This window comes from Gadus chalcogrammus, chromosome 12 (assembly GCF_026213295.1).
Source record: "Gadus chalcogrammus isolate NIFS_2021 chromosome 12, NIFS_Gcha_1.0, whole genome shotgun sequence".
Taxonomy (NCBI): Eukaryota; Metazoa; Chordata; class Actinopteri; order Gadiformes; family Gadidae; genus Gadus; species Gadus chalcogrammus.
In genome coordinates, this window is record NC_079423.1 from 19,799,319 (window position 1) to 19,813,868 (window position 14,550).

Here is a 14,550-nt window from a genome sequence, read left to right on the forward strand (position 1 = left end):
GGATGCACACATGCGCATTCATTCATTCTTTTACACATACGCACACGCGCACCCGCATTCATTCATTCTTTTTAACACTCACTCGCCATAAAACTATGTTTTCTCACGATCAAATACTTATCAATCCCAAAAGTTATGGGCTTGTGCACGATGTCTGTGTCAAGAAAATATGTGTTTGCTGTACGGTGTTTGCAGATGCATTGATTTAAATACAACTTATTATCGCTGTATCAGCTGTTTTTTCCCAAATAATTTAACCGACGTTATCATTTACCCTAAAACGAGATTTTGTTTTGGAAGGCTGGGTTATAGCCTACTTTGCTCGAGTTTATTGTTGTTATTATTATTATTTAAACGCATGGCATAGCCTACCACAGTGTAAATTCATGCAGCCCCTATGAAATTATATTTTTTCCCACAATCCACATCATCATCATAATATTTCAATAAGGCGTTTGCATGTTTGAACTGTGTAAAGCCTACTGGTGTGTAAGCTTATGTTGAAGTTCAGACTTGCCATTGTACATCAAAATAGCAACACCAACTGCTCTATCCGCTAGTGCACTTAGACCAGGTATTTGTTGGTCAGTTGCGCAACTGCTTTATCGATCTGTAAGATAGCACCATGTATCATTTGCTTCGGTACACCCCTCTGCTTTTCGGCAACACGCCTCTCAGGGCAGAAGTTTAGTGGCGCGAGTTTGCTGCGGGGGAAATTCAGCTTTGCGCCGGGTGCAAACTAGCAGCAATACATGCGTCGGTTTAGAAAGTCACTTGCACTGGGTGCAAGATAGGACCCTGTGTGTGGGTGGGTGCGTGCTTGCGTTCGAGGGAGTGTGTGTGCTCTACCTTGATGTTGCAGGCCTGCTCCATGAGTCTGCGAGCGTTCTCTGCTGCTCTGTAGCGCTTGGGAAGCTGCACTCTGAAGAACTTTAGCGCTCCTTCAAAGTCCGCTTGAAGCAGGTCCTCCTTGGACGTCTGAGAGAACAAAGTAATACAGTTTCACCTTCAGTCTGTATCCTCTTTTGTTGAACCAGATCCCTGTGTGGATTCTATCTGTAACAGATCATAGTGTTACCTGTTGAACCGGATGATCAACCACTGCTCAATCACAGAGTGACTGTTAAACAGTGGTGTATACTATACACCACTGTTATACAGTCAATGTTGTTTGCCAACACAAAAAGTGATATCGGAAATCGGCATCGGTAAACCAGTATCGGGAAATATCGGGATCGGATCGGGAGCAATATGAAAATATCAGAATCGGATCGGGAGCTAGAAAATGAGATCGGGACATCTCTAATGTATCGAGTACCTGAAAACCATAATTGAGTAAAAGTAGAGATAACTCACTGGAAAAATTGTGGTTTTATGTTAAAAGTCATCTATTACAATGCCACTTGAGTAAAAGTCTTAAAGTGTCTGACTTTACCGGTAAAATAAAGTATCAAAAGTATTTATCTGATATTGCATTTATGCTTAACTCAATAGTCTCCAGATTCAACATGTTTGATGAATTAAACTCCCTGTTTAGAACTGAATTCCAGTTGCTCCACTATATCTTACCAATTAAAAAAAAAGGGAAACATCATTGATCGCGAAATGTGTCGTTCTCTCGGATGGATAAAAAATGTGGTACCCAATTCAACCAAATACCCTACAGTTGGTGATAAGGGTAGCACGCAAAATCGAACAGGTTACGATCGTTGAAATGAAAATTAAAATGTATTGGAGTACTCAGGACATCGTTTCTTTGTAAATGTAGCCCAGAAACTAAAAAATATGCGTATTAAAAAAACTCAGTTAAAGTACAAAGTTGCCCAAAAGATAAGTTACTTCGTAACTGTACAAAGTATTATACACCACTCAAGTATTATACACCACTGCCATTAGACCTGATCACAGAGAGTCTGTTGAACCACATCCTAGAGCGACAATTAACCCAGATCACAGATCAACCGTTAAACCAGATCAGAGAGATTGTTGAAGCAGATAACTGAATAGCTTGCAAAGAATATCACAGAGAGACTCTTGAACCAGATTATACCAGATCACAGTGACTACTAAAACAGTGTCTGTTGAATCAGACTAAACCAGATCAACATATACTGCCTGGTAAACCAGATAACAGGGTGACTGTTCAACCAGATTAAACCAGATAACAGAGTGTCTGCCAAACCGGATCACAACAAGGTTTCACCAACACTAAAATAACTACTGTCTACTCTACGGCATCAAGAAGGTGAAAATAAATCCAACTCCAGACACCAGACATAACAAATATCACATTTGGAAAGTAGATTAGGACCTTAAACACTTCCCACATCCTACAATGGTTTATAAAGAACAAGCACAAGAACAGTCATCCCAAAGACAGAGGCAGTAGGATTATAATGAGAATTTTGCCAGAGCAATGGATTACAATAAACACCTACAGGAGTGTGGTGCCGAGACTATGTGTGTTTAAAATGATTCCTGATTGATGTTTGCTCTATCCTTCTTCTCATCGTGACACACCATCCTGTGACACCAAATCTAGACAAAACATCCTTTTCTTTCACACATTTCGAAAACAAGTATTGGGCAAGCTTCCTGAGGCTATTATTTCCAATAAAGGTGATGACTCCTAAAACAACACCTAAACTCTCAATACAGGTTATTCGATCGATATCTTAAAACCAGACAAACCAATAACAAGCAGAAACAGACCCTAGCCTTCCCAAGAGACGGCGCTGTTTCTCGGGTTGATATTTTTGGAGTGGTGGGTCAGAACAGAACAGCAAACATGGAGTTGACATGGTAGAAACTAACAACCACAACCGCCCTCACCGCCAGCAGCTTGGGAACGAAGAGACGGTGACCCATGCCCAGGAGGCCCATCACCCGGCACACAGACTCTGCTCCGGCCTGCCCAGCCTGGGCCCCATCATCCTCCGCTTTGCTCCCACCATCCTCCAGGGCCAGCTGCACCGCAGGTGGTGTAGTGCAGGGGAGAGGTGTTGGACAGGGGGTGGTTGAGGAGGAGGACAGCGGGTCCCATGCTGGGGCCAGAGTGGCAGCAGTCGGTTCCAGCATGTCGTCCGAGCGCCCCAGAGGCTTCAGGGAGTTGTGGTCGTGAGCCAGGTGGACAATTGGGTGAGGGTTTGGAGTTCAGCAGGAGTCACATGCAGGGCAGAGTTAACGAAAGTGGATGCTTGTAGAACCTGTGTGGTCCTGAGCTCAGGAATCCTTATGATTCAGTCTGGCCTCTGCAGAACTGTGGGGGAGGGGGGAGGTCGGTTGTCATAGTCCAGAGATCTGTTGGCATGGTAACACCACATCCTTAGCATCACGGGTCGGATTTGGTCCTGTCATGATTTATAACTCCCAGTAGGACATACTGGGCAGGAAGCCCACGTCACAAGAACCTGTAACTGCTCATCCCCTCGCTCCTACCTGATAGTCCCTCTTATTCCCTAACCGGCCAACCTGTGCTTAGCAACAGAGCTGCTACACCAGTGGGCAGGTGAAGGACACTGTTATGCCCCAGTTAGCATGACCCCGTTATAGCCATGCTTTGATAATTAGGTTAGCTCACAGGAGTGGAAAGGAGAATGTCTTGTTTTTTAAATACAACCAACCAGGTCTATTGGTGCCGTCTTGCCTGCTGATCTAGGAACAGCTGAATCCTCTCCTCTAATGGACACTACTGATGGATGGAGGAAAGAGATTCAGAGAGTGGAGGGACATACCGAGTTAAAGGGTAGAGATGGAAGGATAGAAAGATAAAAAAACAGAAGTGAGACGGAGAGTGGGAGAGATAAAGAGGGTCACACAGAGAGCTAGTTTTGTTTATGACTAAATTATCGCTTAAAAGCATCAAGGGTAGATGAAAAGGATTTTGACAAGGAAACACAAAATCTCGACAGGCGTGAAACACTCAGCATCCAGTGTATGTTTATGAGCAGGCCCTCCACCTCTCCCTTCAGCCCTCTTCTCCCTCCTACATTTGGGAACTTCGCAAACCCGTCCCTGAGAATCCTGATAGCTCCAGTGGAAGCTAAACAGATCTGCGTGTGAATCAGTCAGTCGAGTGGTTGTCCAGAATGCAGCAGCTGGGGCGAAGGCAGAGGATCCACAACAGCAGTCTCTCTTTCTCTCTGTCCAGCTGAGGCATGTGATGCTAGCAGCTAGCGGTGGGGCTAAGCAGCAGCCTTGGGGCCTTTCACTCCTCGGCTGAGGCAGATGGGAGGCGGCACAGGAGGCTTAGAGGTGGCAAGAGGAGAAAGGATAGAATCGCAGAGGTAGAGAACAGTCCACAGGCTAGCTAACTATTTAGCTAGCAATACGACCAGTCCTGGGAGGGAAAAAAGGCCTCCCATCACTGGGCTTCTATTGCACCTTGGCTAACAGCTAAAGTCTAAAGGCTAATACTAACGTAAGCTAATGCTGCTGCTAACGCATAGCGGGATGGTGTCTGGTAGAGACGGAAAATGAGAGGAGGTGAGGCTAAGGCATAGAGAGAGAGGGGAGGAGAATGAGAGAGAGCAGATGAGGCAGGGCTGAGGAGGGGGGGCGGGTGGTCTCCGGGGAGAATGCCGTCATGCCTGGCCAATAGGAGAGAGGCTGTGGAAGCCCCTTTCTCTCTCACCCTCTCCTCCACTGTCTCCCTCTTGCCTCTCCTCAGTCTCCCTCTATCTGCTTTCGCTTTGCCCTTTGCTCCCTCCTCCCCTGTCTAATATTTAGAGATAATGTACAGCAAAATCAACATGTATTAGGGATATTTCACGATAATGACCCGCTCGCATTAACCAGCTTATAACACAGCTACCTACTAAAGAAATCAATATTTTTACATGAAATATAATTTCAATTGTATTCTATTCAAAAAAATGAATTTATTGCTTCCACTAAAGAAAAAGTGTGTTTTACGGTTGGCAATAGTGTCCTTAGCAACGGCCTTTTATTATGTTTGCAGAAATAACAGACCAGTGTATTTTTGAGGCCATAACTCTCATCAGGAAACCGGTGGATTCGGGTAGGAAATTACTCCTTAGCCCAAGTGAAGGAGTTCAAGAACCTTGGGATCTTGTTCGTGAGTGAGGGTACGATGGAGCTTGAGATTGGCAGGAGAATCAGAGCAATGGTGGCGGTATTGTGTTCATTTAACGGCACCGTTCTGACGAAAAGAGAGCTGAGCCGCAAGGCAAAGCTCTTGATCTACCGTCGATCCTCGTTCCTAACCTCACCTATGGTCATGAGGGATGGGTGGTGACCGAGAGGAAGAGATCTCGGGTACAAGCGGCCGAGATGGGTTTTCTCAGGAGGGTGGCTGGTGTCTCCCTTAGGTATAGAATGAGAAGCACAGCCATCCGTCAGGAACTCGGATTAGAGCCGCTGCTCATCTGCTTAGAAAGGAGTCAGTTGAGGTGGTTCGGGCATCTGGTATGGATGCCCACTGGGCACCTCCCTAGGGAGGTGTTCCACGCACGACCAATTTGGAGGAGACCTCGTGGAAGGCCCAGGACTAGGTAGAGAGATTATAGCTCAACACTGGCCTGGGGATGCCTCGAGATCCCCGTCAAAAGTCGGCTTGAGCTGCAACCTGACATACACATTTATATTAGGGATACACAATACCCGATAACATACAGCTCCTAAAGGCCGATACCGATACCGATAACACACACATATGTATGATCATGACCTAAGATCATGACATTAATACTATGAACAAACCCAAAAACCTTTGGGGTTTTATTCACAATGGATGCCCGATCGGTGTCGCTCAGACATCAGTAGATCAACGGGGGGGTTCAGGGGGGCGGGCTTGCAAGGGGCAGGATATGACGTAGGGTCGAGGTTCGCAAGAGGCGGGATAAGGACGGCCCCTGTCACTCAGGTGCGTTTTGGCCTGAATGGGCAGAACTCCTCGCGATCATAAATATTGCTGCAGCGATCCATCATATATTCCGTTGCATCCACAACATCTGTATCAATCTACGAAAGATTTGAGCACGAGGTACAGACAAATAGAAGAAACCATGAAGAAGAAAGGCGTCGCGAACGACTGCGTTACCAGAGAAAGAGAGTGTATTTTCTTTGCTTAATTTCACATCTAACTAACACTGGGACAAATGTAGTTGACTTCTGTGTTTAACTGAGAAAACAGGGAGTGGAAGGCCAGGACCATATAATGGTCAGTTAACTGTTTTCAATAATAATTGTTACAAGAGTAGCGTATGTGTGTGCGCAGGAATGGCAGTGTGTGTGGGTGGTCGAGCGAGGAGAGCGAGCGGTAGCTTTTAGTTAAGTAATGAACGAGTCTGGTTGTGTCTATGCAAATGTGTACTGTAAAGTTAGTGAAACTAAGAATAAAGTACCCAGCCTGTCAATAATCGGCGGCCGCTTCATTCAGACCATATTCCGATGACGTAATAATTGTTGTTATCGGCCCGACATTTATCAGCCCGATAATTATCATGCACCCCTAATATATATATAGATATACATACATACACATATTTAACAAAGATTCGCCAAAGGCGAAGTGAATAGCGGGGAATAGGGCTATTCCCCACTATTCACGGAGCCTGAGGTGAATAATGGTTTTAGTATACCAAAAAACCCAATATCCCGAGATAGCGAACCAATCAAATTGAGCCATCTTAGGAGGTTCACGTGTAGCATATACTAAATATACACACACACACACGCACACGCACACACACACACAGCGTGTTCTAGCTTCTGAAACAGCGGTTGTATTAGCAGATTGCCGCCACCAGTGTGAGACAGGTTGTAACCAACAAAGACAAACGCTTTCTGTCTGAGCCTGGGTGGCCCATTCAGATAGAGATAGAGACCTAGACCGTGGACGAGAGACAGAGAGATAGAGTTTTTTTTAAAATGTATTTAATACCAACCTTTAGAAGAGCCAGGGCTACATTAAAGATGATGTTCAAACCCTTAATGAGAGAAGAGAAGAGAGGAGAGGATATGTATTAAAAACAACAGCAGACCATCCTGTGAATCACTTAACATATTGTGTTTTGATGAAACAACACATGTTTTTTTTATTACGAATGCTTTCAATGTGTTAATATTAACCCTTTCACTTTTAACATCCTACTTAAAGCTAGGGTAGGCAATTTATTTTTGAAGCATTGTGTGTGATATTTTCACCATCCGACATCAATTAATAGAAATAGAAGAAATCTTAGCCTGAGCCAATCTAACTGTGCTCTGCCCATGCACTCATTTCGCCTGAATAGTTTCTTCCACAGGACTAGGCCAACCTATTGCTAAAGCGAGTGAGCCAGTCATGTATTTGGGGGATTATCTTTCAAGCTGGCCTGAAAGGGCGGGTGGGATTGTTTTGGTTGGAATCTTTAAAAATGTAGTATACTCTGGACAAACTTAATTTGGACAAACCTAATTTTGCTAAAACAAGGACCAAACTTATGAAAAAAATATATGTGAAAAAAGTGTGATATTGCATTATGTCATATTGTTAATAACCTTTGATCACCACTGCCTTTCTGAACTAAACGTGTTTAAGTATACAAGTGAGAGATGTACAGTGAGATCAAGGGCATCTGAAGGGCCATACCGTGGCAACAAGTTGGTCTCAACAGCGGTGGACCAATGCAACTGTAAAAGATTAGTATTTAATTTAAAGCTGATTTACCGACTAAGAGTGTCATTGTGCCGATTATAAAAGCACCTGTTTCTGGGAACAATGATTAAGGTTAGATGTTAAAATTATGGAACTTACTATTATGATGATTAGGCTATATGTGGTTTATATTTGTAGGCTTTGTTTAATACATTTTACTGGCCAGATAATAGGTTAGATAAAAAGAAGGAGACACGTACAAACAATATCACAGACAGAAGAAATGACTGGCAGGCAGATGGTCAGACACACAAATAGAGGGACATACCAGCAGACAGATGTACAGACCGATAGAAAGATAGAGGGACAGACATAACATTAACATTTAGCCGACGGTATTATCCAAAGCGACTTACAATGAGTACATGTCAGTAGAAAGACAAACAACTAGAGGGACAGACAGACAGTCAGACAGACAGACAGACAGACAGACAGACAGACAGACAGACAGACAGACAGACAGACAGACAGACAGACAGAGGGACAGGCAGACAGACAGAGGGACAGGCATACAGCAGCACAGACAGACAGGAAGATACAGGGACAGACAGGCAGAGAGTATGACCGTGGCAAACACAGACAGAACGAGAGATACAGAGAGACAAAGGCTAAGACATGCAGGCATATAGGCACACACTGAGAAGGAGGGACAAAATCATGTCAACTCTGCCCGGGAACACCCATCTCCCCTGTTGCCCTGACAACCTATCCACATGGCAACTCAGGGCTAAAAATACCCTGACAGTTCTATAAATAAAAGCCGGCGATGTGAGCATCTCCACCTCCAGGCCGCTAGATGGCGCTGGTAGGCTGAGATCCCTGTATTTGTGTGTGTTGGTGTGCGTATTGCTGGGTAAAGGACTGTGTGTGGTTTGGATCACGTGGATATGTGTGTGTGGATGTGATGATGGGTGAATGAGTGTGTCTGTGCGAATCTGTGTGTGCATGGTTGGCAGGAAGAATCTGTGTGTATATGTGGATGGGAGAGTGAGTGAGTGAGTGTGTTGTAAGCACGAGTGTGAGAGAAAGAAAGAAAGGAAAAAAGGATAGAGAAAAACAGAAAGAGAGAGATAGGGAGAGAGACTGCGTTGCCAAGCCCAATCCACATCACACATTAACCTGCGGCACTAAATGACAGAGTGAGAGAGAGAGCAACAGAGCGACCAAGATAAACAAGGGAGAGATTTTCACATTTTATATTTAATCTGTTACTAATTGTCATTTGTAAATCATTCACTCTGTGCTTGCCAACGTAAAACACAATTTTTCTGCGCCACAAAGATCGTGTCCAAGCCTCTTATAGTCATTCTATTCAATAAAGGGCTGTGTGTTTATCAGCAGAGTTTAAAGTGTTAGTGATCCAACTGATTCAAAGAAGATTGAAAGAAATATGTTTTAGTTAGTTTTAGGAATGAGGGGGGGGGGGGGGGTTCACAATGGCTATGACCCAAGCCAACTTCATGATACTTTTAGAGAGATGCTGTATATGAAATGTGCCACACACCATAGCGTTAGACTATAAGTATCCGTGTTGCTAACCTCACTTGAACTTCAACATTAAATAAACTGCTGCTCAGACATAGCTCCATACATGGGTGACGCAGTCAACCACAGCCCAGACAGATCTCTGCACGTCCACGCACACACAGCCGCTGGTCTCCCTTGGTCGTGACGACGAAGTGCCTTGGAAAAGGCACGTTGGGATGTTACCTGCGTACCAAGCTGCTTGGTACGCAGGTAACATCCCAACGTGCCTTTTCCAAGGCACTTCGGGATGTTACCTGCGTACCAAGCAGCTTGGTACGCAGGTAACATCCCAACGTGCCTTTTCCAAGGCACTTCGTCGAATGTTCACATAGTATTGTGACTGGCAGAAACATAGTGTTTTACTCCTGTTTGCTCAAAATGAGGATGTTATTTCAGTAAAAGTGCTAAAATGGTAATAACTATGATGACAATAATATAAGGCATATAACCACATAAAAATAAACGGTTTGGAGTTGAATTGTTCTTTAGATGCTCCTTTGAGGATAAGTCCCCAAAAAAAACACTAGTGAGTTAAATACCCCCGAAAAGGTTAGGGTTAGGAGAAGGTAAGAGAGGTGGGAGGAGAAGGGAGGAGGTATAAAGTAAAGGCAGGTTAGAGGAGGAGTCAATGGGAGCAGGTGAGGGATCGAGGTCAAAGGGGCAGGGGAGGGAAGAGTTAGGTAGTGAAAAAAGTACGACCTCAGAAGAGAAGGGGTAGGATTAGGCAGGGAAAGAGAAGAGAGAGGAGGAGGAGGAGGAGGAGGTTAGGGGAGAAGGATATGAGGGGAGGAGGTAGGGGGTAAGAGAAGGGAGTGAATCAGTATCTCATCATGCGGTTCACTTGCTGAGAAAAAACCTGAGAAACTTAATTGTCCTGCTTGAGGGCGAGCAAGCCTCTCTCTCTCTCTCTCTGGAACACAATGCAGAGTTGTTGTGCTGTTGTGTTATTATTGTATTGTTGTGTTACCTCAGACAGCAGCAGGTCTGTGATATGGAACACCATGCAGAGGGGGAACTTGGCGGTGAAAAGGGTGAGGAACCACTGGGATGCGTACATGTGGGCTTCCAGACTCAGATCATGGAAGTGAGCCCACAGGTCTGGAAGCTGCTCCTAAAGGAGGAGACAGGAGGTGCCAGGAGGAGGAGGAAGGGTGTTAGCTTACAGAGAACAGATTTTCTTTCAATGTTCACTCCTTCCATATCCCTGAAACTGGCCTCCTTGTCATTGCTAAGATGAGGTTCAACACCTACGAATGGAGACCTATGACCTGAGAACTACGATCTCAGAACTTTGACCCGAGACCTACGACATTAGAAATATGACCCACGACCAGTGATCTAAGTACAAGTCTCATCTCATCATCTCATCTTCATCCGCTTATCCGGGGTCGGGTCGCGGGGGAGCAGCTCAAGCAGGGGGCCCCAGACTTCCCTTTCCCGGGCCACATTGACCAGCTCTGACGGGGGGATCCCGAGGCGTTCCCAGGCCAGTGTTGAGATATGATCTCTCCACCTAGTCCTGGGTCTTCCCCGAGGTCTCCTCCCCACTGGACGTGCCTGAAACATCTCCCAAGGGAGGCGCCAAGTGGGCATCCTTACCAGATGCCCGAACCACCTCAGCTGACTCCTTTCTAAGTAAAGGAGCAGCGGCTCTAATCCGAGTTCCTCACGGATGGCTGAGCTCCTCACCCTATCCCTAAGGGAGACGCCATTCACCCTTCTGAGAAAACTCATCTCGGCCGCTTGCACCCGCGATCTCGTCCTTCCGGTCATCACCCAACCCTCATGACCATAGGTGAGGATAGGAACGAAGATCGACCGGTAGATCGAGAGCTTTGCCCTGCGGCTCAGCTCTCTTTTCGTAACAACGGTGCGGTAAAGCGAACGCAATATCGCCCCCGCTGCTCCGATTCTCCGGCCAATCTCACGCTCCATCGTACCCTCACTCGCGAACAAGACCCCGAGGTACTTGAACTCCTTCACTTGGGCTAAGGACTAATTTCCTACCCGGAGTAAGCAATCCACCGGTTTCCTCCTAAGAGTCATGGCCTCAGATTTAGCGGTGCTGATCCTCATCCCAGCCGCTTCACACTCGGCTGCCAGCCGATCCAGTGAGTGCTGAAGGTCACAGGCCGATGATCCAATGAGGACCATCATCTGCAAAAAGCAGTGACGAGTAGGCCTGTCGCGATATGCAATAAATCAATTAATTGCGCGATAAATTAAAATGACCGGCAAATTTTTTGCCGGCCGCAATAATTTCCATTCGCACTCTTTTTTTTAAATCATTGCTTTATTGGCCTAATCTGAGAAGAAATCTATGCCATAAACAGAAATATTATAGGCCTTTATTACACGGGTCTTCTCAATGCCGTGGAACGCTCCGTTCACTTGCATAGATAGTCCGGTAACTTGTCAACCCCAGCGTCTTCGTTTGCTAAGCAACGTCAACGTCTTTGAAGGACTATTTATCTGCTGATCAACACTACGAATGCTGCTAACGAATAAATTGTAAAAAGACACACCATGCGAAGTTATTTTTTCGTCTTGGCAAGTAGCCTTGTAATAAGCGGGATGATGTAGTATAGAACTTCGCCGGTCATTATCTAAAATAAGCCTCTTCAGGGTGAAGCAAGACACCTCCGCTGCGCGTTGGTCGCCTGTTCGCCCTGTCGGGGCTTATTTTCCCGATAGTGACCGGCGTTCTATGCATTATATATATTTATATATATTATATATATTTAGCAGGGTAGGCCTAAGTAACAAATGTCGGGTTGAAATCGGGCTCCGGCTCATAATTAAAGGGCACAACGAGTAAACCCCCTCGTCAAGTGTCAGTAGCCGCGTTGACATGGACACATCTGTTCCGCATAGATTTCTATGCGGAACAGAAAATGATCATGTATACGCCTCATTCGGAATACAATTATCTGTTCGGCATAGATTCTATGCCGAATAGAAGAGGTGGTGTAGTCCGTTTTAATCGCCATGTATGCACTTATTCCGAATAGATTGGGGTTTAACTTAGAGCAGCCGCAGTAGTTCGCAATTGGTCCACTGAGCTCCGTCGGTACTTTTAAGCACACCGAACTTCACCGCTGTCAAGGAAAGTGGATTTATTGCCTGATTCACGTCTTTGTTATCACTCCGTAAAAGTAGTCCGGTAAGCGTGTCCGGTTGCTAAGCGACGGGACATGGGTGTTTATTAATGACGTGTTCGCGTATCGTAGTGTCCGCGCGCGTCCGAGGTAACTGTAAATGAGTAGGCTACTAGTAGTACTTTTGCAGGCTGAACGTTAAAATACTAATTTAGAGAGATGGCAGCTGCAGTAGTTCGCAAATGGACCTTCGAGGATTCCTGGTCACTAAATTCCTGTAAGACCACTCTCTCCCACCAGTCTTGGCTGCAGACTCGCATCCAAATTCCTCTTGTTTGCGGCGGAGCTTAAGGTAAATATAAAGATCTGACGAGAAATTTACGTTGCTGCGCTGTCCTCCTCCTTCTTAATTGAAGGAGCAGGCAGAGAAAAGCTCTCTCCTGCTGTGCTTTCATTAAAATCAAATTTAAAATCCCCGATAGTGATAAGACATCCATTAGGTTGCCGCCGGTCCAGAGATGAGTCAGGTGTGCGCGAGAGACAGAACGGACACTTTTGTTACTGCCATGTATACAGTAGCCTACATTCGGAACACATTTTAGGAACAGATCTATGCCGCATAGAAATCTATGCGGATCAGATGCGGATCAGATGTGCCATGTAAACGCGGCTACTACCTTGTTGCATTGTCTGTGTGGGAGGCGGAGTCCTGGCGCAATCGTGTTTACATCTTTTCTATTTAGTGTTTCAATTTTATTTATTGTTTTTGGTGGTGTTTGGTTTTTATTCAAGAGCATTTTTTGTTATTAATAGATTGTTTTTGCTTGTTTTGTTAATTTATTCTGGATATTTTAAATGTCTTCCAGACATCCAGTTCCAATGTTCTTTAAAAATAAAGGTTTATTGATCTTCGAAAGGGTGTACTTTATCATTATATTAGTTGAAAAACGGCAATATTATCGCTTATCGCAATAATTCCTGGGGCAATTAATCGCCCAGAAAAATTTGTTATCGTGACAGGCCTAGTGACGAGATCCTCAGACCACCGAACTGCAACCTCTCCCCACCACGACTAGGCCTCGATATCCTGTCCATGTATATCACAAACAGGATTGGTGACAAGGCGCAGCCCTGGCGGAGACCAACACCCACTGAGAACGAAACTGACTGGCTGCCGAGGACGCGAACACAGCTCTCGCTTTGGGAGTATAGAGATTGGATGGCCCTGAGGAGAGACCCCCTTACCCCATACTCCCGCAGCACCTCCCACAGTTTCTCCCGGGGGACCCGGTCATACGCCTTCTCCAGATCCACAAAACACATGTAGACCGGATGGGCATACTCCCAGGTCCCCTCCAGGATCCTTGGGAGAGTGAAGAGCTGGTCCGTAGTTTCACGTCCGGGGCGAAAACCGCATTGTTCCTCTTCAATCTGAGGTTCGACGATCGGCCGAACCCTCCTTTCCAGCATCTTGGAGTAGACTTTACCAAGGAGGCTGAGAAGTGTGATACCCCGGTAATTGGCACACACTCTCCGGTCCCCCTTTTTGAACAGGGGAACCACGACCCCGGTTTGCCACTCCTTTGGCACTTAACCCGACACCCAGAGCCTTTAGCATTTCTGGCTGGATCTCATCAATCCCTGGGGCTTTGCCACTGCGGAGATGTTTGACTACCTCAGTGGCCTCCACCAGGGAAATTGACGACGAAACACCATCAACCTCGAGCTCTGCCTCCAACATAGAGGGCGTGTTATTCGGATTCAGGAGTTCCTCAAAGTGTTCCTTCCAACATCCGACGACCTCCTCAGTTGAGGTCAGCAGAGTCCCATCCTTACTGTATACAGCTTGGATGATTCCCTGTTTCCCCCACCTGAGGTGCCGGATAGTCTTCCAGAAACATTTTGGTGCCGACCGAAAGTCCTTCTCCATAGCCTCTCCGAACTTCTCCGACACCCGCTGCTTAGTCTCCGACACGGCGGCAGCTGCAGCCCTACGAGCCAGTCGGTACCCTGCAACCGAGTCAGGAGTCCTCCAGGATATCATATCCCGGAAGGCTTCCTTCTTCAATCGGACAGCTTCCCTGACCACCGGTGTCCACCACGGTGTCCGAGGGTTACCGCCCCTTGAGGAGCCTAAGACCCTGAGGCCACAGCTAGCCGCTGCAGCTTCAGCAGTGGAGGCTTTGAACACCGCCCACTCCGGCTCAATGCCCCCAACCTCCACAGGAATGCCAGAAAAGCTCCGCCGGAGGTGTGAGTTGAAGA

At 46.1% G+C, this 14,550-nt stretch overlaps 1 protein-coding gene across 6 annotated transcripts in view; it reads right to left on the reverse strand.

Annotated features, from left to right (window-relative positions):
- The window catches only part of rabgap1l (RAB GTPase activating protein 1-like), a 193,174-nt gene that overhangs the window by 25,507 nt on the left and 153,117 nt on the right, over positions 1 to 14,550 (reverse strand). For 5 of the 6 annotated variants that reach the window (XR_008897155.1, XR_008897154.1, XM_056604526.1 and 2 more), the window contains exons 17-19: positions 10,155 to 10,298; positions 6,909 to 6,950; positions 850 to 978 (exon numbers count right to left, since the gene is read on the reverse strand). Coding sequence is in view for 4 of the 6 variants with exons in the window: in XM_056604526.1 (XP_056460501.1) it covers positions 850 to 978; positions 6,909 to 6,950; positions 10,155 to 10,298 (315 nt within the window). In the remaining 2 variants the exon portion in view is untranslated. Of the gene's footprint in view, positions 1 to 849; positions 979 to 2,832; positions 5,697 to 6,908; positions 6,951 to 10,154; positions 10,299 to 14,550 lie in introns of those variants that run through there. The other variant, XM_056604527.1, reaches the window with a different exon arrangement.